Source organism: Carex rostrata, chromosome 4 (assembly GCF_964058835.1).
Source record: "Carex rostrata chromosome 4, lpCarRost1.2, whole genome shotgun sequence".
In the NCBI taxonomy this organism is placed as follows: Eukaryota; Viridiplantae; Streptophyta; class Magnoliopsida; order Poales; family Cyperaceae; genus Carex; species Carex rostrata.
Genome location: NC_135921.1, coordinates 6,397,597 through 6,419,364, shown reverse-complemented (window position 1 = coordinate 6,419,364; position 21,768 = coordinate 6,397,597). Strand labels below are relative to the sequence as shown.

At 32.8% G+C, this 21,768-nt stretch overlaps 1 protein-coding gene and 1 pseudogene across 4 annotated transcripts in view; both read left to right on the top strand.

Moving 5' to 3' along the window:
• The first annotated feature begins 7,805 nt into the window (after window positions 1–7,805).
• LOC144552889 (G-type lectin S-receptor-like serine/threonine-protein kinase At2g19130 pseudogene) lies at window positions 7,806–10,615 on the top strand (annotated as a pseudogene). Its single transcript, XR_013511260.1, has one exon. The product of XR_013511260.1 is annotated as a G-type lectin S-receptor-like serine/threonine-protein kinase At2g19130 pseudogene (transcript).
• A 6,200-nt stretch (window positions 10,616–16,815) lies between these two features.
• LOC144552881 (G-type lectin S-receptor-like serine/threonine-protein kinase B120) overlaps window positions 16,816–21,768 on the top strand; it is a 39,320-nt gene continuing 34,367 nt past the window's right edge. Inside the window, exons 1-7 of one of the 3 annotated variants that reach the window (XM_078300908.1) lie at window positions 16,816–17,664; window positions 18,406–18,645; window positions 18,921–19,427; window positions 19,927–20,136; window positions 20,220–20,327; window positions 20,485–20,699; window positions 21,334–21,544. In XM_078300908.1, the coding sequence (XP_078157034.1) occupies window positions 17,304–17,664; window positions 18,406–18,645; window positions 18,921–19,427; window positions 19,927–20,136; window positions 20,220–20,327; window positions 20,485–20,699; window positions 21,334–21,544 (1,852 nt within the window). In that variant the 5' untranslated portion in view covers window positions 16,816–17,303. The remainder of the gene's footprint in view (window positions 17,665–18,405; window positions 18,646–18,920; window positions 19,428–19,926; window positions 20,137–20,219; window positions 20,328–20,484; window positions 20,700–21,333; window positions 21,545–21,768) is intronic. The other 2 variants (XM_078300906.1, XM_078300905.1) reach the window with 2 other exon arrangements.

Below are 21,768 nucleotides of genomic sequence, written 5' to 3'. Positions count from 1 at the left end.
CCTTTAAATATTCACAAAAAAACTTATTCAGATTTTAAATATGTAATTTTTCATACAAAGAATATTATTTTTGTCACTAAATCAAAACTTTAATATGATTTTTGCTTAAATAGATGTGCTCTTATTAGTTTCCCTTCTATTTAAAAATAAATCTGTGTTGATTAATAATTTATATATTTATTGATATATTAAGCCTCCACTATGATGGTATTAGAATTTTAAAATGGGTACAAGTATAGAGGGCAAAAAAAGTCAGGGACCATTTGTAGAGAAAAAATCTCGCCTCTCTAGGTGCAGCATTTAGAAATGGACAAATAGTTCATAGAATAGTTCTTCCTATCATGTGCACCAAATAGCTCAACAGAAGGGATCACTTGGTTTCTCTTTTCAGTACTAGAAAGGTAAGAACAGTTTTGAGGAGATTGATTGTAAACCGTGTCCTCGCAGAAAAACAAAGTCAAATTTTTTTTCCAAATCAACCTTTTCGGATGTACATCTCCAATAGTGCGGCTTTATGTGTAGATAGAATCTGAACGGTTAATTATATATCAAATGGTCTAGATAAAAAAATTTCAAGTGTGCTGGTGTTTCCAGTTTCCTGGGTAGGCAGATGCCTACCCCGTAACACACGAGTGCGTATCCTCTGAGATATCTCAATTTTTGCGTGACGGACGTGTCCGGTGCCTATTCGGTGATAGCACAGGGGCCTGTATTATTTGTGCTTTGAGATTCGTGCAGAACATATTTAAACGGTTGAGATTTTCCATAAAGTCACGCAAAGTTTGAGATATCTCAGAGGATACGAATTGCGTAACACACTAGCTTGGCCACTGGTCACTATTCATATGATCATATCCACATCTGAGTTTCCACGTTAGAACATTTCCATTGAATTATTACATCAGTAATTTATTTGCTAAAATTTATCGCATCACCAGTCAGTCATTATTGGACTATTATTCCATTCTCCGGCTATCCAGTTATCGAATTCGCATCCTATGAGATGTCTCTCAGTCTCTCATATTTTTGCGTGTTTATATGGAAAATCTCAACCGTTCAATATATGTCTGAACGAATCTCAAAGCAAAAATAATACTGGCCTCTTGCGCTATCTCCGAATAGCTCATCCATCTTTTACATCTTTTACATGTTTTTATTACAATCGATTAATCCCCAATTAGAATTTGATGGTTTTTCTTCAATAAATTACTAAATGTAATTTTTCACTTGTCATATAATATTCGAAGTTTGAATAAAAATAAGTTCTTTATGCACTTAACTAATAAAAACATGAAAACTTTTATTATTTTATATTTTAAGTTAGTATAAAATAAAGGGTAATTATACTTTCTCCTACCTATCCATCACATATTTCATCCTCCAACTAACTAATTTTCTATTTTAATTATAACTACTATTTCTAACAACTTTTATTTCTTTCATCTTTTTTCCTTTCTCTTCCACCTCCATCTTCTTCTCACACCTCCGCCTCCCACACCTCACCTCACTTTCACCTCTACCTTCTTCTCTCACCTCTGCATCCCACCTCCGCCTCCATTTTTCCATCGATAAGCTCTCTCCCTCTCCCACCTTCCATCCTCTCTCACCTCGAAATGGTAAATACAATAAGCTCCCTCTCTCTTATACTTCCGCCTCGATTTTTTTTCGTCTATTCTTGTTGCTCCCGCTCCAGCAAACGTTCTGCCGGAGATCATTCGTCACTCCATCCCAATCAAGCACGCCTTTGCCAATAATGAATACTTCAACATGTATGAATGAATACTTCAACGTATATGAATAAATACTAGAGCACGCCTCTACCGGGTCAGATCCATCACTATTGACTGTATCAAAATAATTTTGTATATGTGAATGCAATTAATCTCTCTCATATCTATGTTTCCCTTCCTCATGAAGTAGCGAGTTTTGCAAATAACAAAGCTTTATTAATGGTGAATTAGGCCACTGCATACTAAGTAAATAACATGAAATTTTTTTTTGAAAAAAAATAGAGGTATATGAATGAATACTTGAGGTATATGAATGAATACTTCAACGTGTATAAATGAATACTTGCGTGACAAGATATTAATACTTGTGCAATGGACAACTCGAAAGTATGTCATCAGCAATCTCATTTGAAAGATAAAATTGTGTAGAAAACGTTCATAGTTTTAGATTTGTAAAATTCTCACAGATCGTCAGCAATATTGGTTATATTGAACGGAGAAAAAAAAACCACATCTAAAAACATGTAAAAGATGGATAAGTGATGTGTCCAGTTTTTATATTTGCACTTGCACGACGAGGATGAATACTTTCTCGATGAGGAATAAATACTGGTGCAACGGACAACTTGAAAGTATGTCATCATGGATCTCATTTGAAAGACAAAAATATGTAAAAAACATTCGTGGTTTTAGATTTGCAAAATTCATCACCGATCGTCATAAATATTGATTAGATTGAACGGAGAAAAAAAAATCCACCTCTAAAAACATGTCCTGTTTTTTTTTTAAAAAAAAAACTTGATATATTAGATATGAATACTTGATGCATTATATATGAATACTTGCGCGCGTCAGTTGTAAAATATTTTAAATATTAAGTGGTTCCCAAATAGTAAGTGGTCCGCCCTAAGTAGTTAGTAATTATTGAAGTAGTTAATGATTGAGAGATGAAACGGGGGTTGTTACATGGATAGCTAGATGTTCCATAAAATAAAAGGTGGACATCAAATTAGACGATTTTTAGATATGTTGACAATAGAATATTTACCTGCTTGTTATAATAAATAATGACTGCTCTTCATAGTTTATTATTGTGAAGCATTTACAGTGTAAAAATATCATTTTTTTAAATACAGAAATGTCCGAATATTCAATTAATAAATTTTGAAACTTCCAAAAATCATTGTTTCATTAGAGACAATCATAAATTACAAAGTAGCTCCTCTTCACAATCTTCTTTTACATAGTTATAGTGCAAAAAATAAGTGCCAAATGAAAGGTTGTCAAAATCATAGTTTCTATAGGTTCTTAACTCATAAAAAAAATGGAGTTTAAACGAAGATGATATGATCGAAAAATAATAGTATAAATTTTAAAAACGCTCTTCAAATGCAGTTTTTGTCCATCAACTTCCACTATTTGCAGAAAATAAATCTGATGTAATTATGGGAGAATTACAGGACCTGTAATCCTGATTTCAGCCGTTGATTTTTTTTCGAAATGCGTGTATGAAAACTTACTTTTTTAAAACGTTTTTGAGATCCGCGCACAAAAAAGTTTGAATGGTTAATATCAAATTTTAGAATCTTGTAATTCCGAGGAATTACAGCAGATTTGAACTCCTATTTGCGACTATCAAATTTAAATGAATTTACTCATAAAAATAATTAGTGGATGGAAAATATCTCTTAAACAACACAAGATACAATTTTATTGACACTCTTATAAAAGTTTAACAAAATAAAATTTATTCTTTTGGTGAATTAATTACCTTTGTTTTTTATTCTAAATTGAGAGAAGCAAATTCCCAAAAATTTGGAACAAACAACTTATATTCCTAAATAAAAAAGATCATCCCCAAAAGAACTTTCAATCAACAAAAACAGCTTGATCAAAACCAAACCACATAAAAATATTTTACTTTTACCAACATTTGACTTCTTGTATTACAATAGCTATCTGGATCTACACACAACACAATCCCTAATAATCCATTTTTGTAATATGAAAAGGATCATTTGGTCCAAATTAAAATCCCGCTCATAAAAAAGAGAAAAGGTAACGTCCTCTGATCTTCAGTCCCCCGATAATTCCCGTCTACTAATTTTTACGCGGTTTTAACTGTTTCTAACGGTACCATTTATCTTATCTTATCCATTTTTGTGCACGGCCGCTGGATGCTGTGTGGATGTAGCACGAGTAGCTGATAATATGGTATGACTGTTTTACATTCTGAACAAGGTTATGTCCAGACTCATTTTGAGCAGGTTATGTCCGGACTCATTTGTGCATGGCCGCTGGATATTGACATAAGAGTGGTACAAGATGGATGGGGACTCAATTGTTCATTTAAGATTCTTCATCTATAGATGTATATGCACTATTTTATCTCTGTTCTTTCTCAAGGAAATCTCCAGTCTTTACTGGTACGGTTATAAGTGTTTAATTTCATACAAAGTCTTAACCATGCAGGTTTTCTAAGAAATTGCTTATGAGAGAGGTCCATAAAATCTTTCCAAATCTAATCGACACAAAGCACATCAGGTTTTTTGAACAGTACAGCATCTGATGAAAATGTTATGTTTGGTGGAAAACATTTATGTTATTTATTGATAATTAATTTTGTTTGGTGTAAGAATTATGTCTCATTGTTAGACATAATAGTATGTGTTTTTTGAGATTAGTTGTTATGTTTATAGTATTTAGAGTACTGCTTTACAAAGTTTTACAGTAAGATTTATAGAATTAAAAATATAAAATTTTAGTTCTTTGATGCAGCACATCAAAAAGGATAAAATTCATAAATTGCAATTTAGGCTTACATAATTTAACACATAAGTTTACATAGTTACAATTGTATATAGGATCATCATATTATTATATAATTTTTTTTAGATAATTTGTAGTTTAGTAAATATTTGATTTATTTTATTTTATATGTAGTCTAGAGCAAATGATTTCATCAATCGGTTCAAGAAGCAATTCAAGATTCAGAACCAATGTATAGGCTGAGTGAATGATTTATAGTTTGTATACATTACATGCTTGTACTTGAATTCATGTATTAGATTTACAGTGTTTAAATAAACAATTTACAGTGTTATGTAATAAGGTTTATAAAATTTAAAATAATTGGAAATAGCATCTAGATGTAGAATAAAAAAATTGTAGAAAAAATTGAATTTTTTCTAGTGGTTTACAGTATTCAATGAAACTATCTACAGAGTCATGTCAGAAGGTTTATAGAATTAAAAAAAATTATAATTGAATTTTTTTTACCGGTTTACAGTATTCAATGAAACTGTCCACATAGTTATGTGATAAGGTTTATAGAATTTAAAATAATTGAAAATAGCATCTAGATGCAAATTTAAACAAATTTTTTTTTTAAATTTGAATTTTTTTTATTGGTTTACAGTATTCAATGAAATTGTCTACAGAGTTATGTGATTATGTTTACAGAATTCAAAACAATTGAAAGTATCATTTAGATGTAAATTTAAAAAATAAAATAAAGTTTTGAAAAAAAAATAAAAATTTGAATTTTTTTTATCAGTTTACAAGATTCAATGAAACTATCTACAGAGTTATGTAATAAGATTTGCATAATTTAAAATAATTGAAAGTAGTATCTAGGAGGATATTTGAAAAAAAATGGGAAAAAATTTGAAAAAAAATTTGAAAAAAAAATTTGGAAAAAAAATTTGGAAAAAAAAATGGGGGTTGAAGTGGAGGTTATAGTAGAAGTTGAAGTGGAGGTTAAAGTGGTTAAAGTGAAAGTTAAAGTGGAGGTTGAAGTGGAAGTTAAAGTGGTTATTGGGGACCACACAGAAATGAGAAGGTTTTATATTGACATGATTCGTTGAATTAGTTTACAGGATTTAGTATTGAAGTTTACTGAATTTGCTCATTTAGTTTACAAAATCTTTGAAAATATATGGAGAATTTTGGAGGACTATTAGCTGCTTCCCATAAAAAAAAAGCCAACTATGTTATCTTTCTAGATATTTTTTTTGTCAAATCAGACCAAGAATAAAACTACGACGAATTGGAAAAAAATGACAACGAATTGAAAAATTAGGTTGGAAAAGACTTTTAATCCTTCAGGCTATTTTCGCCACAGACCGTTATTACTCCGTGCTTATTTTATAGTTCCTAGTCAATGGTACATCTAACTATAAATTATGTATAAATCTTTGATAAAATTTAATCGTATAAAAATTTATATTTGTTTGGTTTGATATTTAGCAAGGTTTTAAATAGTGTTATATTACATCACTATTGCGTTTTCGGACTATAAAAGTTGTGGCATTATAGTACGCTATTTCGCACTATAGCAACGCTATATGAGCATAATGTCATTTTTTTAGCTATTCTGTTATGATGTGATAAACCAAGGTTCTAAATAGCGTTTATAGCAGCATAGCGGGGAGACAAAAAAAAGCTTTAGCGAATAGTGCAGCTATAGCGAAAGCTATCATAAATAGTTTTTTTTTTTATTTCAAAAATTATATTTTTTATTTGTACTAATAGTAAACATGTCTCATCAAGAAAAAAAAAAACCAAATTGATTAAGAAGTTATAATATTCATATTAAACCAATACAAAGTTCAAATTGTTATTCAAAATATTCCTAATTTAAAAACTATCGATATATTTTATATTCAAAATATACCACTACCATATATTAATGCATGATACAAAATATTGATATAACGATATAGCCCGCACATGTTCCATTGTATTGATATAACTTGACAAAATAATAAAAGCCCATCTGGACATTAAGGCCCATTAAAATTGCACAATTATAAGTCCATGTAGCATAGCGGACCGCTATTGCTGCTACGCGCTATAACGGCCGTAGCTCGATTAGCGCAGTTTTACCCCGTAGCTTAGCTTTTTAGGTCCAAAACCGCTATAGCTAGCTATTTAGAACATTGTGATAAACACTATTTTAATCTTTGGTATTTAATCTTTGGTATTTAGATATGAAAATTTAACGGGTGGCACATTTTAGTGGATAGATTATTCAAAAGATACAAATATTTGGGATTATAGTTAGCCCCAACCAAATAAGTCTATGATTCGATTATTCAAGTATGAGGACTAATGGAGCTTCCAACCTTAACAAAAAAACAAAAAAGAATGAGGACTAATATTTTGACTAAGTATTTTTGATGAAAATATTTTGACTAAGTATTGGATACCAATCAAACATGTTCATAATATTAGTGGCGTATAAATCAAATTCAACTGCAAATATGTCATCCAATCATCACCGCCTCAATTTTTGGATTCAACGGAAAATGATTTGCCATTCTCCAATTCAGATCGAACGAACGGTCGAAATCTTTTGTGGAGAAGTCTCAATAATGTAGAGCAGGTGTAAAAAAGTAAAAAACCGATGGCGGGTAATCTATCCATATCCGCTACAACTGTTGATGTATACTAGAGGCTGAAATAAAGATCCAGACCGTTCGATTGAGATCGAACTGATTTAAAGGGCACCCTGATTTATGAGATATTTAGTTGGACCATTCTCAAGACTACTGTATACCATTTGATCAAATCCAACGGTTCAGATCTGAGTATATTTCCTGCTATATCTAAGCAACAAAACTGCAAAAAATGCTCAGTTCACATTAACTCCGTGCTAAATGGATAATATTTTAACAGAGTAGATTTTACTTCTTACAGCACACAGACTATAGAATAAAAGCAGCTCTTTGTATAGTTCGTGCGCTGCATGAAGCGAAACTAGTTCCTTTAAAAAGTTCAATATCTAAGCAACAAAACTGCAAAAAATGCTCAGTTCACATTAACTCCGTTCTAAATGGATACTATTTTAACAGAGTAGATTTTACTTCTTACAACACACAGACTATAGAATAAAAGCAGCTCTTTGTATAGTTCATGCGCTGCATGAAGGCAAACTAGTTCCTTTAAAAACTTTCACCCGTGCTAAATCATTCCCACTTCGACGCTTCGTATTAGAATAAAAGTACATCCCACTGAATTCCTTCTCATTCCCCGTGCTTAGTCAAAATCTCTCTTTAAATACACACAAATCCTGGCCAAATCACCAAAAGAAGCAATTATCACAACCCATTAGCAAATACCATTCCACCTCTCTCTCTCTCTCTGCCCCCCCCTCCTACCATCAATGGCTTCCTTGAGAGGAAATCCCTTGCTTTCTTCTATTTTCTCTCTCTACCTCGTCTCTCTCCTATCCATGTCTACTTCAACAGACACCATCACCTCCAACTCATCTCTCTCAGGCACCAAACAAACACTCATCTCTGCTCAAAAACAGTTTGCACTTGGTTTCTACCAGCCTACCAATTCCTCCTACTGGTACATATCCATCTGGTACAACACCATCACTGAGCAAACATCTGTCTTCATAGCCAACCGAAACGCACCGCTCACTGACCCCGCCACGGCACGGCTCACCATTGGTTCCGACGGTAACTTGGTCTTGCTTAACGGGTCCAGTACTGAAGTATGGTCCACTAATGTTACCGGTATAAACCCGTTAAACAAAACCGAAGCAGTGTTGAATGATAGTGGAAACCTCATATTGAGATATGTGTCGAATACATCTAATGTATTGTGGCAAAGTATCGACAACCCAACCGACACATGGTTACCGGGTGGTAAATTGGGTCTCAATAAAACAACTGGTATTAGCCAAAGGTTGATTTCTTGGAAGAGTGAGGCTGACCCAGCTGAAGGTATATACTCTTTATTATTAGACCCAAATGGTACCAGTCAATATTTCATACAGTGGAACAAGATTAAACAATACTGGACCAGTGGTACCTGGAGTGATACACAGAAAATTTTCACTGATGTCCCTGAAATGACCGAGAATTACATATACAATTTCACTTATGTGAGCAACAAGGAGGAGAATTACTTCACCTACTCGGTAAAACCTGATTCCGGTCTGATATCAAGATTTAAAATGGATCCTAGTGGCCAAATCACACAAACAAATTGGGTAAACACATCAGAAGAGTGGATTCAGTTCTGGTCTCAGCCAAAACAGACATGTGATGTGTATGCGCTTTGTGGGCCCTATGGTAGTTGCAATGAGATTGCATTGCCGTATTGTAATTGTTTGCATGGGTTTTCACAAAAATCTAAGACCAATTACAGTCTAGAGGATTATAGTGGTGGGTGTGTGAGAAATACACAATTACAATGCGAAAGCGGCAATCAGACTAAGGTAGAACAAGATAAGTTCTATGTTTTGAATAACATGAAGTACCCCGACAATTCGCAAAGTATACAAGCTAATACTGCACAAGAGTGCGAATCAGCATGTTTGAAAAATTGTTCCTGCTCAGCTTATTCGTACCAAAGTGGGTGCGATTTGTGGTACGGAGGTTTGCTGGATCTCCAAAATGGATATAGTGGAAACGGCTCCGGTACGCTTTATCTAAGGTTGGCTGCATCAGAATTTACTGCGAGTAAAAGTCACACAGGTTTAATTATTGGTGTAGTTATAGGCGGCGTAATTGCCGTGCTTTTTTGTATCATAGTTGTTTTGGTTGTAATTAAGAGAAAGAGAGCTCAGAGAAGAGCTCGCTTGTTAAAGGAGTCGAAAGGTACCTTAATTGCATTTCGGTACGATGATATGCAATTTGTTAGTAAGAATTTTTCTGAGAAATTGGGTGGCGGTGCATTCGGTTCGGTTTATAAGGGGTATTTACCTGATTCAACTGCTATTGCTATTAAGAAGTTAGATGGTTTTCACCAAGGCGAGAAGCAATTTAGGGCCGAGGTCAGCACGATCGGGACGATCCAGCATGTTAACCTAGTTCGCCTCATCGGGTTTTGTTCTGAAGCCTCCCATAGGTTACTGGTTTATGAGTACATGCCTAAGAGCTCTCTTGATGCGCAATTATTTAATTGCAGAGATGTGATACTAAATTGGAGCACTCGGTACCAAATTGCACTTGGTACGGCAAGAGGGTTAGCGTACCTACATGAAAAATGTCGGGATTGCATCATTCATTGTGACATTAAACCCGAGAACATTCTCTTGGATGACAGTTTGGTACCAAAAGTTGCCGATTTCGGATTATCAAAGCTTTTGGGTCGGGATTTTAGTAGGGTTTTGACAACCATGAGAGGCACAAGAGGCTACCTAGCGCCTGAGTGGATAACAGGCGTACCGATTACGCCAAAAGCAGATGTTTTTAGCTATGGCATGATGCTTTTCGAGCTAATATCTGGCCATAGAAACAACTCTGATCAATGGAATAGCACCTCATCAAGTACGGGTTTCTTCCCTACTTTTGCTGCTAAAAAACTAATTGAAGGAGATGTTCAGACACTTTTGGATCAAAAATTGGATGGAGATGCACCAATTGGAGAGATTGAAAGAGCATGTAAGGTGGCGTGTTGGTGCATCCAAGATGACGAGACCGCTAGGCCGACAATGGGACAAGTTGTGCAAATTTTGGAAGGCATTTTGGAGGTTAACACGCCGCCAATGCCGATGTCACTTAGAGTTATGGAGGAGAGCCCTGATTATATAAATTTCTTCTCGGATATTTCTGCCGGTACATCTTCGAAGACCCGAAGCACCACCTCCACTACCAGTGCATCCAGTTCCCAAGTTAATAACTCGGGCTGAATCCGTCTAATTTATCTTATTCAAGTTGTAGAGTTGTACTTATTGCATTATATGTATATATATTGAGGATGATTATTTAAATATCAATTAGTGATTTAAATTGTAGAGAGTCCATGAGATAATTTTGTTTAATATGTAGTTGTACATTGGCAAAAAAAAGTCCTATGTTTTTCATAATAAATTTCTACTGAATCTTTACACGGTAAGCTGAAGCTTAATCCCATGAAAAATCAAACTGATGTTTTGGTAAATTTTCAGAAAGCCACCTTTTTTTTTTCTCTCTTTGTGATCTTCTAGAGATACTTGCCAAAGTTACAGGTGCTTGGTACAATGCTTCAAACAGCAGGTCCTTGGAGGAAACATTGGATACCACTCTTACTTGCGCTCTTTAGCAGTCAGGAATGAAATGATAAATGAAATGCAGTTATGCAGAGTTGGTTTTCATAGAACTTAATATATGTAATAGGGAACAAGGACAAAAGTTTTTTTTTTTAGTCTTTTAGTTTTTTTTTTAATTTTTAACTTTTTTTGGTTTTTTATGCAACCTGTAAATTGACACCTTTGATGTCTGGATAAATAAAATATGGAGATTTGACCTCCACATTACGCTTTCATAAAAAAAAAAAATCTAACAAGACAAATGTTTATTCTTTTTTTTTTTTTTATTAAAGCAAAAACATGGCAATATTCTGGAAAAAATAGTTCTATGGAATCAAGGTCGAGAAGAGGCTCAAAAGGTTATAGAATAAGGCAGCAGCCCAATTTGTTTGATAAGCTTTGGGCCCAAAAAAGCCTATCATCCGCAAAAAAATGAATGTGTATCTCTCAGACCCGTTAACTGATATTCTGTCCAATAAATATATTTTGTATCCTTCCAAATCAAATAAAAGCATTTTGGTTTTGACAATCCCAAAACCAAAGGGGAATTTTGGTTTGGATTGAGATGGGATAAAATCGGAGATGAATCGAGTGAAGAGGAATCAGATGATGAAGACTGAAGAAGGGCAGCCTCAATACCGATTTCGGGTTCGCACAGTCAGCAGGAGACCCGTTAAGTGAGCAGTATCTCTGTATGTATCTATGTGAAATTGCAATTAATTTTTTGTTTACGCAAAGGAAGACTTTATAGGTGTATATGTAATGTCAGTATACATTTATTTTTTTATTTTTCATTTCGTAGTTCATGCAAAGATTTTATTTTAGATATAAATACTGCAAACCAGTACTATTTTGTGTTGTCTATTAAGATATAAATATTTGTAAGCGTTGACGTAAGAAGTTGCAGGCAGTAATCAATGTGAATTAAAAAAAGTTTAAAATTTAATATATTATCTTTCAGTAGGTGCTACGTGAACCATTTTCTACTATATGACTATGTTGAGAATGAAGGATAAGTCAGACCCGTTAAGCTTTAGATCCGTTTAGAATTAAATAGAGCTACTAGTGATAAAATGTTATCTAGTACTGTAGCTTACTGTATAGGATAGGCATATTACCGTTATATTTATTTTTCTCCAACTATATAAAGAACCCACTGTACAAATTAGATTAAGAATGAAATATACAATTTTCTCATTCATCTCTCTGTCTAAAACTCAAAAACTCAACAGACTAGATATAAATATCTATTATATTTGATATAAATACTTTTAGGTGCCAATGAGTATCATATGTAAAAAGATAAAATTTGATATAATATGTTAAATAAAAACACTTGATACTTGAACTATTTATTTTATTTTTCTATAATGAGATATAAATAGTTATAATATTTAATGTTAATACGTTCAGACACTAACACCGGTGACTTTTTAGAAAGTGATCTCAATCAAATCAAAAATGGTTAAAATTGAAAATTTTGTGAATTTTTTTTTCGAAGACTATTATGTTCCTATAATTAATTATACTATTTTTATAACTACTATTATGTTCCTATAATTAATTATACTATTTTTATAACTGAGGCATGCTCCATGCCTCGTTAATAAGACAACTTATTTTGACAAAACGCCGAATTTTAGCATTGGTTTGTTGGCTTGATGTTTTACCTTTTGAACTTGATAATAATTTATTATGGAGCACTATCGGAGAAAGAAAGCGACCACGCACCAAACTTCGGGCCTAGTGGCCGTGTAATCACTAAAAAAATAAATCAGCAATTTTTATTTTTAGAAATTCAGAAAATCAATTTGTCAGAAATTCGATAGCTTTTTTTTCTCATAAATGAAGAAAACTGAAATAATAATTCGAGCAAACTAATTTTCACAATTTACTATGCCAACGCTCATTTAGTGTGAAAAATTAATAGTTGGCTTTTATTTGACCGAATGGAAGAGACAAAAAAAAAAGAAAAAAAAAAGAGGGAGAGGAGAGGACCCACAATCAATAATAATTCGGTTCCGGTATTTTTAAATCATTTTATGGCAAAGACATGCATGCTGAACTACTAACTTTTAGTCTAAAAAATATTTTGATGGAAGTGAATCATTGACTTTGATAATTTGATTCTTTTTTAAATACAAGAATGAGCTCATGCTTTCGTCATCCATACGTACACCTCATTTCTCTTTTGACATTTATTTTATTAGATTAGCGTTGATATAATAATAATACAATATTAATATATTATAATAGTCCCTAGCATCTAGACATGAATACTAAAAGATATATTTACCAGGGTTTATTGATCATATCACTCTTGCATGCCACGCACAACCATCACACAATTAGTCATGTTGTTGTCTGTTTTGAAAAGATATGTTTGATTTATTGTACAAAGTAAGAATAATTACATTTTAAATTGTAAGATAACATGAGAAAAAAAATTAAATTATGAATAATAGTAGTTAATTTTTGAAGATATACCAATTACTTTTAATAATAATGTCAATTCAATATTCCATAAATATCTATATAAAAAATATATTTCATAAAGATGATTGAACTTTCTAATTAAGCTCTTACTAATGCTATATTATCTAGATTTTTCATTATCAAATTAGTCATACTCACATATTAATTTTGATAGAGAGCTAATTTTCACATAACTTTCAGAGAATAAATGCTGCAATTATTAATATGTGGGTCCAATTTTGGTAGTGACTGTCAAGTTTTTCAAAAAAATAAGATAAGTTCTCTAGTACTATGCATATCACGGATTGGTCCATAAAACGGATTAATATTTTTATTTTCAAAATTTTAATGGTCGATCCGAACCATACAACATGATCCCCATATAAATATGTACTTGCAGACCAAATTTTATATTTTTTAGAGTTTTTTTTACTATTCTTAAAGATATGTAGAAAATTACTTATCTAAAAATTATGAACCATTCAAAAACAGTGATTTTCAACCTATCTTAAAAAATAGTAAAAAAATTCTAAAAAAATATAAAATTTAGTCTGCAAGTACATTCATATTAAAATTATGTTGAACGGTTTGGATCAACCGTTATAATTTTGAAAACGAAAATATTGATCAGTATTATGAACCAAATCGTGCTATGCATAGTACCATAGACTCACACAAATAAGATTGTATATATATAGTATCCGAATTAATTTAGCCAAGAGAAATGATTTGAGAGAAGCATGTTTTCTTTACTAGTCTCAATCTTGTTTTAGATTTTATTTTATAATATATTAGTAATGAAAGAATTCCAAAAAATTATATAAGATATATATAATCATAATTTATTATTCACTTAGATACTTAATATCTAACATATGTTGAAGTATTCAACAAAGTCACAATCATATCCTAGCAACCAAGTACAAGGATATAATTCTAGTTGAGAAAATGCACGTTTCAAGTTTTATATATGTATTTGGTAAAATTTGTCTAGATTTTGTTGTTTAGTAGTTCTTTCCGGGCTTAATTATTGGTGATTCTCCCCTTCAATGCAGATTTTTGACTAATTATTATCAATATAAACAGGCAAGTGGTAACAAACTAATTAAGTTTTGATGTTTATTACCCTATCTGAGACGCTACATGACAGAAAGACACCTTCAGTTAGCTAGCAATCGCTTCAACTGGTAAGAAAGACATTGCCATCAACCGTACATTCCAGACACTTCGTTACTTGCTCTGATGCTGATGTATTTTGACCATAACTCTTTCACGCGAACTTTATTTAAGTGATTCAAAACATGTGCCAAGGAAAAAAGGTAGTTTTCCTAGAATCAGAATGAGTCATGGTCAAAATGGCGTGCTAAAAAGTGTTATCTATTTGAATATTTATGTTATTAATATAGGAGTAAAAAAAATGGGTGTGAGTTTTTTTTATGTTTCCTGTTGTGTCTTGAAAAAAGAAAAACAGTTTAAGAGTGTGTTCGGAATTTATTGTTTACCTGGGAAAAAAATTAGTTTAAAATTGTTTACTGTTCATTCAGAGTGAATTTTTTTTCTCACATGAACAACAAAAATTAGTTCAAAATTTTGCAATCTTATTCCCCTCCGTCTGTTGAATACGCTCTAAAGTAGAATTACCTTTTAACTATGTTAATGTGGTTATGGGTATTGTATTGGATGCTATATGGGATATAGCGATATTATTATTTTCAATACGATACAGATACGGATATTGGTATAGCAATACAATATGTATCAGATACGATACGGAATCATATATAAAATATCGGGGTAACATAGCTTTTTAGGTATGAGAAGAAGAAAAAAAAGTAGTTTAGAGTAGCATCGTTTAGACTCTGTTTAAGCACCAAAATAATTGAAAGTTTGAAATACCCCTGTTTAACGAGTGCGTTTCCTCTGAGATACCTCCATGTCTGAGTGACTGACGTGTACGGTGCCTATTTGGAGATAGCGCGGGGGCAGTATAACTTGTGCTTTGCGATTCGTGCAGAACGTATTTGAACGGTTGAGATTTTCCAAAAAACGCTCAATCTCAGAGGATATATTCCTATTTAACACGGATAAAGCTTGTTTATTTAAACAAACATAATGTTTGAATGTAATATAATTCGGTATGGATTAATAAACTATCTCATCCGATGTCTGGTCTATATATTACATATCAAGGTCAACACAACACATGTTACCTTTGTGTTGTACAGTTATACTGTAGAAGGATGTTGCACATGTTAACATTTTGAGGAGGTTAAAATGCACCATTCTTTTTGTGCTCTTAACATGCACTATCTCAAATTTTTATTTTTAAAGTTTAAATAGACAATTCAAACCTTCCAACGTGTTCTTCATATTGAAATGTGCTTAGAGACCAAATTTTATATTTTTTGAAAAAAATTTACTATTTTTTCAGAATTTTTTTATTAAACAAAACAATAATAAAAAATTTAGCAAAGTGATGATTTTCAAAAATTCTTAAAAAATAGTAAGATAATTTAAAAAAAATGTAAAATTTGGTCTCCAAGCACATTTTAATAAGAAGAACACGTTAGAAGGTTCGAATCGACTATTTGAACTTTAAAAATGAAGATATAAAAAGAGGATACACGTTAAAAAAAACAAAAAAAAAGGTACATTTTAACCCTCTAACATTTTAATGCTGAAATGAATAAATACACGGTATCCTACTAAAAAAAATATTAAATAAAGCATCGTGGACGTGGAATGATAAAATAATATTAAATAAAGTGTTGTGGAATATAGATGTGGCTCAAGTGTTATGTGGCCATGTGGCTATGTCACATGTGAACTTCATGTGGTCGCAAATGAAAGCTCCGATTTAGTCGGATTTGTTGAAGAGGTTTTGGATTTTGCGTCGTTAAATTGAAATTGAATTTTATTCTTTCAGTTAGAACAAAAATCTAAATTATATTTATTTTATGTGACTGATTGATCCAAGTTGCTTAATATATAACTTCACTTTTCTAGATTTTTTTTTTTAAGAAAAATTAAAAATTTATTACATTATGTTGGGAGTTTAAAAAAATGACGTTGTAAGATATGCAAATATTTGTATATTATATTATTCTTGGGTCATATTTTCAAAACTCTAAAAATGATAAAATTAAGATTATATAATATTTCAATTTATAAGTTATATTAAGCGACTTAGGATTATTCGAACATAATTTTTTTTTTTTGACTATTTGTATTTCGATCGAACTTCATAGCAAGATATTTACTAGATAAAATCACCAACCCAACTTCATATAAAGAGTACAAAAGTAGGGGAATATTTACTAGATAAACTTACCGACCCAACTTCATAGCAAGATATTTTTCTAGATAACTCAGATTTTAATGTAATTGAATTTTTTTTTTTTTATAAAACCGTCCAATAAACTGTACAACATTATACTCTGTTTTGTTTAGTGTTAACTACCAAAAGAGAAAAGCCCCTTTCTGTCTAGTGGGTAGCCCTCTGTCCATATAGTATGATTAAAAAAATATATAATTAGTTCTCAAGAAAAATTGGTAGTATATAGCCATCCTCTGTTTCTATGAAGCTCAAGTGCTCAACCCCCTAAATTCCCTTTTTCATGTACTTCAATACCTTTTACCTATTTTGTTATATAATATTAGAGATCCGGTCAAGCCAATTTGTTCTGAGTCCAAGAATATACTTAAAAGATTATTAATTGTACGCCTGAATAAAGGCACGAATTACCACAGCTCCAAAATGGAGGCTTCTCTTTCTTGTATAAACTTAACCTTTGTAAACCTTCTTATTTAATTTCATACAATTAAATTGAAGAGGATCTTAACTATAATTTTTTTTTCCGAGCACACTAGCAAAGAAACTTTGTTTGTCTATGGCGTATTTTAAATTAATAACACGAATAAAACCATGTTAGTAGTTGTATTGCTGTATAGTAATTTCCTCTGTTAGTAGTTGTATTACATTTCATTCTACCACCATAATCAAACAAGCCTCTTTTACTACCTTCCCATTTCAATTTCTTCACAAATGACACCTCTCTCATAACAAAACAATGCTCTCTTCTTTCACCTTTTCTTCTTCTTTCTATTCCTTTCTTCTCTTTCTCTCTGTGATCTCCTCTCTCTGTTTTCTCTCTTGTGCCGGCACCTCAGACACTCTAAAACCCGGCCAATCCCTCTCTACCGTTGATGGGTCAACACTTGTCTCAGGAAATGGTGTGTTTGAATTAGGTTTCTTTAGTCCTGGCAATTCTTCTAACCGGTACATTGCAATTTGGTACCATGACATCTCACCAAAGTCTACCATATGGATCGCTAATCGTGAAATTCCAATTCTGCCCTCCTCAGCAGCTTCTCTGACACTCATGGATTCTGGAAATCTGGCACTGATTGCTTCAAGTGCAAATGGAAATGGTAACTTTTTCTTTTTTACTTGATCAAAATTTGGCAATTTGGTAAGGACTAGATTCTCATGTATTGTTTTTGCAACTTATTGATTCAAAGTTGGTATTTTCCTTTCTTAAAAAAAAAAAGTATTGTTATTGCGTTGTTAATGGCTAATTTGTTGGAGTTCTGATGTTACTATGAAATCATGAATTTGTTATTGGAGTAAATAGAATGTATAATAGGCTTGCTTTAAGCATCAATTGTGTGTAAGTCAAGAATTCTTAAACTCTTTAGATGAAGAGAAGTAATTCAATTTCTTTGTTTTAGAAGGTACTGGTATGACTCAACTCAACCAGCTGATCCAAAATCATGCTAGACTTAAAAATGGTGAAAAAGAAAGATACTACTAATGTTAAGTTGAAAGGTACAGAATTTCATAAATACAATTCATCCTATCTCTCCCGTTCTACAGGTGTCAATGGCACCCTTTTATCTGTTTATTTGATTCGTACTGCATTCGATAAGATGGGTATGAATAAGATTTTTTTTTGTTAGTTTATTGGGTAGGGTAAGTGTAAAGTTCTTTTTTTTGTTAACATAATGGGTACGGGTTTGAAAATGCTTCCACCCAACCATGTCGTACCCGTTGACACCCCTATCCCAATCTCCCTGCAAATTCACCACCATTAGTTGTAAACTTCAAATTTGCAATTTATATTCTTTGCATACACCAATTAACATGAAAATTTTACTTTGTGTCACTGACAGTTACAATATGGACAACCAACACATCATATATAAATTCTACGAGTTTGAAATTATCGGATGAAGGAAACCTAATCCTCAGTGCGGCCAGCTCAGATACTAATGGTGATCCCACAATTCTCTGGCAGAGCTTTGACAACATGACCAATACATTCATCCAGGGAATGCGAATGGGGATCAATACCAAAACTGGCGCACGCCAGGTCATCACTTCCTGGCGTAGCCCTGACGATCCTGCCCCAGGTAATACAACTCTCTTGTATTGCAACTTGATTACAAGTGTGACAAAAATTTACCAATTTGTTTTGTTAACACAAATGCTGTGTAACTTAAAAGGTGTGGGACAATATTGGTTTATCGTACTTGTAAAAAGAAAAAAGAAAAATAATTATCTTTATAATAACCAGTATGTACCAGGGTACCAAGCAAACTATAATAGTGAAGTCATAACCATGGTACCAGTAAATTATGTGTAAGTTATCATAAATAGTCAATTCTGTGTTTGATGCGTGATGCAGGTAATTTTATTATGGGTTTGGATCCAAATGGGTCAACCCAAGTGTTTATCTGGAAGAACAGTACAATTCCATACTGGCGTTCTGGCGAATGGAATGGTGCATCTAATTTCATCGGCATCCCATGGCGGCCTCTCTACTCAAGGGGCTTCTATTTGAACATAGAAGGCGATAAAAAATACTATACGTACACAGTGACCAACAATACTCTGCAACGGTTTGTGTTGCAATGGAATGGAGTTGAGTCTATATACTTGTACATGGAGAAAGAGAAGGTGTGGGAAGATTCTTGGGATCAACCAAAGAAGCAGTGTGAGCTGTACGGTACATGTGGGCCCAATGGTTTGTGCAAAAATAATGGTGATTTGGCATTGTGTATGTGTTTGGATGGGTATGAACCCAAGTCTGACAAAGAATGGAAAGCCGGTATTTGGTCGGGTGGTTGTGTGCGGCACATTGCATTGGGTTGCCAACAGAATAAAGGTGGAGATGGATACAAAACGTTTCCTGGTACAATCTACAAATTCTTTCACACAATCAATTTTTATAACACTGATATGTATAGGTACTAGAGAAACTAGACCTGCACCTGCCTGCACAGGTTAATCTAAGTGTACGTGTGGTCGTTTGACCCATGTGTTTCCATTGAAATTTTTGTCAAACATTATCTACTTTTTTATAATTATTGATCCCCTTACTCATCTACTCTATCGAGTAAAAGATGTTAGAGATCCATGACAGCTCCAAATATAACTTGCTATGGTCCTTGGCACCGGTACAAAATCAAGATTGAAAACCATGATACTTTCATACTGGGAGAAATGTAATCAGATATAGCATATATAATTATTGAATCTGACAGCCTTTGTCCAGCTTGGCACCTGACTATAGCTGCTTTAAGAGGCAAAAATGGTGAAAAAAGTTAGAAGCTGAATTTTTTTGATAATTTACAAAAACAAATTATAATGCCTGCATCTGTCTATTCACTTCCATTTGGTTTTATTTCTAGGAATGAAGTTGCCAGATCACACAGTGCGGGTCCAGGATATCGCAGACTCTGACACCTGTGGGAGTTATTGTTCAAAAAATTGCACGTGCAATGCGTACGCATTTGTACCAACAGTTGGGTGCATGCTGTGGAGTGGAGATCTAATCGATCTGTACAATTTTGATCAAGGGGGTTATGATCTCTATGTGAAGGTGCCCGCCTCTCAATTGGGTAAGTCTTGTTAAATTTATGACCATTGGATATTAAAACTGTATATCTTTTTTATTATAATAAGTTTAGTTAATCTGATTCAGGTTCAGATCATCGTGTTTCTATAATAGCTGGGACTGTGTCAGCATCCTTGGTAATCCTTTTGGTTGCCGGTACCTTATTTTGGTCGAAACACTGTTCAAAGAGCAAAGGTAATATATATATGTTTCTCATTGTAATACTAAGTTTGGAAGCTGCCATTGTAATATCTGCAATTGCAATTAAAAAAAACAAAATAAAATAATCTCTTGCCAGTATAAATTATGTGGAATCTTTGGATTTAACACAAGTATGGTCAACCTTAAACAGGTAACTTAAATATTAGCCGTAGATCACAGCAATCAAGCGGTCGGTTTCCGAGGATAAAGAAAGATTTCTCAGGCCCAAGCCAATTTGCAAATGAATCAGAAGACGGGGAGAAATTTGAACTGCCACTCTTTACTTTTGGTTGCTTGGCTACAGCTACAAATAATTTTGGTACCTCAAATCAGCTTGGAAAAGGTGGATTTGGGTTTGTCTTCAAGGTCAGTATCTCATAATCCCCAGTATGTGTCCCCAAAGACATCAGATGTAAAAGGTTTAAGCTCTTGAGTGAGGCTATGGTACTATGCATAGCATGGATTGGTCAGTACTATAGATCAATATCTCCTTTTTCGAAGTCCAAAAAGTCAATCTGAACCATTCAACATGATCTCGATACGAAGATGTACTTGTAGATCAAATTTTACATTTTTTTACAATTATTTTACTATTTTTTTTAGATAGGTAGAAAATTACTTGATCTAAATTTTTTCTAGACCATTTAAGTGATTTTCTATCTATCTAAAAAATAGTAAAAATATCTAAAAAATGTAAAATTTAGCATGCAATTACATTTTCGTACAAAGATCTTGTTTAACGGTTCAGATAGACTATTTGAATTTTGCAAACGAAGATATTGATTCATAGTATGGACCAATCCGCGCTATGCATAGTACCATAGCCTCACTCAGCTCTTAATATATATTTTATTTTGAAGGGCCTAATAAATTTGTTGATTACTGCAAAAAGGATTTTAACTGAAAAAGACTGATCAAACCTATCTTACCAGTTTCTTTAATTAATTTACTTGAGATTTTTGCAGAGGATATTTATTCAATAACCTTGTGCTGAGTACAGGGAAATTTACCAGATGGAGAAGAAATAGCAGTTAAAAGGCTATCTGCTACATCAGGTCAAGGAATAGAAGAGTTCAAAAACGAAGTCATACTTATTGCGAAACTACAGCACCGAAACCTTGTCAGGCTTTTAGGTTGTTGCATACAAGGCGAGGAGAAGCTACTGGTTTATGAATACTTGCCTAACAAGAGCTTGGATGCATTTCTCTTTGGTATTCCATATATTCCATAAAAAATAATCCATAATGATAACGATAAATAAACTACTGATGAGAAATAGTAAGAAACTAGAGAAATTAATGAAAGAATAATTGAACACCACTAAACAATGAAGACAATGTCAATTAGAATGGAACAGGTATTTGCAAACCAGACTCCTGATTTAAACACAAATCCATAGTTATTTATGCGATACATGCTGGTGTTTATTTTAGGG